The sequence below is a fragment of the Argentina silus genome (genome assembly GCF_951799395.1).
Source record: "Argentina silus genome assembly, chromosome: 1".
Taxonomy (NCBI): domain Eukaryota; kingdom Metazoa; phylum Chordata; class Actinopteri; order Argentiniformes; family Argentinidae; genus Argentina; species Argentina silus.
In genome coordinates this window covers 3,087,585-3,090,084 of record NC_139655.1, presented here as the reverse complement: position 1 = coordinate 3,090,084, position 2,500 = coordinate 3,087,585, and the positions used below count along the sequence as shown (strand labels likewise).

General features: G+C 44.1%; 1 protein-coding gene across 1 annotated transcript in view; it reads right to left on the bottom strand.

Moving 5' to 3' along the window:
- Positions 1–130: 130 nt before the first annotated feature.
- LOC310813298 (coagulation factor XIII A chain-like) overlaps positions 131–2,500 on the bottom strand; it is a gene marked incomplete at both ends in the record, with an annotated part of 12,834 nt that continues 10,464 nt past the window's right edge. Inside the window, 5 exons of the mRNA XM_083682185.1 lie at positions 131–432; positions 1,296–1,449; positions 1,582–1,670; positions 1,983–2,086; positions 2,196–2,334. Of these exons, the coding sequence (XP_083538311.1) occupies positions 131–432; positions 1,296–1,449; positions 1,582–1,670; positions 1,983–2,086; positions 2,196–2,334 (788 nt within the window). The remainder of the gene's footprint in view (positions 433–1,295; positions 1,450–1,581; positions 1,671–1,982; positions 2,087–2,195; positions 2,335–2,500) is intronic.

The window sequence follows — 2,500 nt, the reverse complement described above, 5'->3', positions numbered from 1 at the left end:
GACATTCAGCACTGCAAGGTGCATGCATCTATTCTTGTCTTGAAAACAGAAATGGAGATGGAACCTCCTCTGGCCATTTATAGCACTAACATACAGCATCATAACAGAGTACTTTCAAGCACCACCTGACTTAGGTGTAACGGGTTGTCCACTTACTCTTCCCGGCCTCCAGGGTGACACTGCGGATCTCTTCCTTGAATGCAGTGACGGTGACTCCGGTGTAGTAGATTACAGAGCAGTTCAGGTTAGTCCTGATGGTGCGGGGGGACTCCCCCAGATTCTTGAATTCCACCTGCAGGTGGAAGTTGTCTCCCATCTTGACTTGGACGGCCAGGATTTCTATGACCACGTCAAACTCAGGGAGGGAAGAGTGGTCCCTCATGCAGCCATACTCCTCAGCATTGTCCATGGTCGCCTGGTCCTGGGAACTACCTGCGAGTGTGTGTGTGTGTGTATGTGTGTGTGTGTGTGTGTGTGTGTGTGTGTGTGTGTGTTTTCGTAAGTAAGGGGAAGATGGGTGAATAGTTATGAACAGTTATGCTGTAAAAATCAGAATGAATGGTACCCCAGAACAGTTAGCTTAAGGTAAAGCTACAGCACAATATTTCCCCACAGAGAACAATTATCTAAAGTAGATGGCCTATCCTTTTGGCTTTCCCTCGAGCCTAAGGCACAGGTTTGGCCTCCCAAAACGAACTGAGGCGATACAGAATTTTGACTCAGAGCTGCGTAAACGTAATTGTTGTGTCCTCCGCAACTGTGATTTAGAGCAGTGTTATGTTTTATCTTGAACTCGTACTCCAGAAATTACTTCCACTGGGAGTCATGCAAATTCCATTGTTGCTTAAACCAGGAGTAGGCTTATGAGTATAAACCACTCTCAGTACATGATATTTTCCCAAGTCCAATGGTGTCACCATCATGTGTTGTAAAAAAAAAAAAGGTGCAGTTTCAATGTTGCCTTATTTTGTGACATAGGCCTATCATACTACACCTAACCCAAATCTTCTAATTTCACAAATTGCAAAGAAACACACAAGCACACAAAAACTTCTTTGTGCGTTATTGATGCTTTCACCCTTGACTTTCTTGTTTTGAAAGATATTTTGGTTAAGCACATGTAGAAAGATGAAATAGGAAGCATAATTATTTATCCAGAAAATGTAGTATTAAAAGAAATACTCTCACACACTGTGTGTGTGTGTGTGTGTGTGTGTGTGTGTGTGTGTGTGTGTGTGTGTGTGTGTGTGTGTGTGTATGTGTGTGTGTGTGTGTGTGTGTGTGAGGTCACCTACCCTCTGGGTACTTGTAGGTGTGTGTGATGTCTTCTGGCTGATCACGTCCCACAGCCTTGGTCAGTATCAGCTTGCCAACGTGTGTGGTGTCCACCCTGTACGCTTCCATGGTTCCATACTTGGTCCTCTTGTGGAAAATAACGTCACTGTTCACCTGTTGTAAAGAAAGAGATTGTCAACTTGATTCATTCTGAAAGAGATTTTCAGTGTACTGAATGAAAAGAGATTCTCCATTCAAATACTGTATATCAGATGTCCGGGAGCTTTGTTATTCTACTTAATTTACCTCAGCGAACACAAAGGGGGCATCGTAAGGGTAACACAGTGTTCCCTCTTTAATGCATTTGACCGATGTGGGACCACAGCGGAATTGTCCTGGGAAAACAACATCAACAAATTGTAACACTGTTGCTTAGTCTCTCTAATGTTCATGCAAGCAGGGTCATTTTCAACCATCTTTGTGCTAATTGAGAACCACCATGGAAATAAATCAGACTAATTGGACTTCACTGGGTCACATCCTTGATGATTTCATAACTGTACTTGTATGTTTTTGTATTTAGGTGTGCTTGCTTTGAGAGTTGTAGAATGAACTGAACTAAAAATACATTTACTGTACAGGACAAAAAAGTTAAGCAAGTAGAATGGGTATGTATTATCGACAGCTTGGCCCCCTCTTGGTCCTACCATCGCTGGTCTCCTGAGGGGTGGCATCCATCACCTGCCAGCCCCCCAAGCCTTCAGGCAGGTCAGGTCTGGCCATGTATACTTCGTTCCAGCAGTGGTAGTTCCTGTGGAGACACACAAATAAATCCACACGCACGCACGCACGCACGCACACAGGCACTTCTTATTCTTTTTCTTCAAGTAAATGGATATGATTGTCAGAAATAGACCTACCAGATAGAGTCCCTGGTATTGTTGTCATCTGGTCTTCCGTCCGGCGTGAAGATGAGGTCGGTCTTTAAGTTCCCCGTGTTGTCGTGGGCAGAGCAGAAGTTGGTGATGGCTCTGGAAGGCATTCCTAGACAGCGCAGGACTGGGGCAGGCGGAGGAGGGAACATCGTTAGGAGAATTTGGCATGTCATGAGGCCAAAGACGCTAAACTACTGCACGTTAATGCATTGAATTAACATTATTCTTATGTGTCCTTGTAATTGGTTGTAGCGTTGCATACCATACTATTCAGATAACATACATCACAA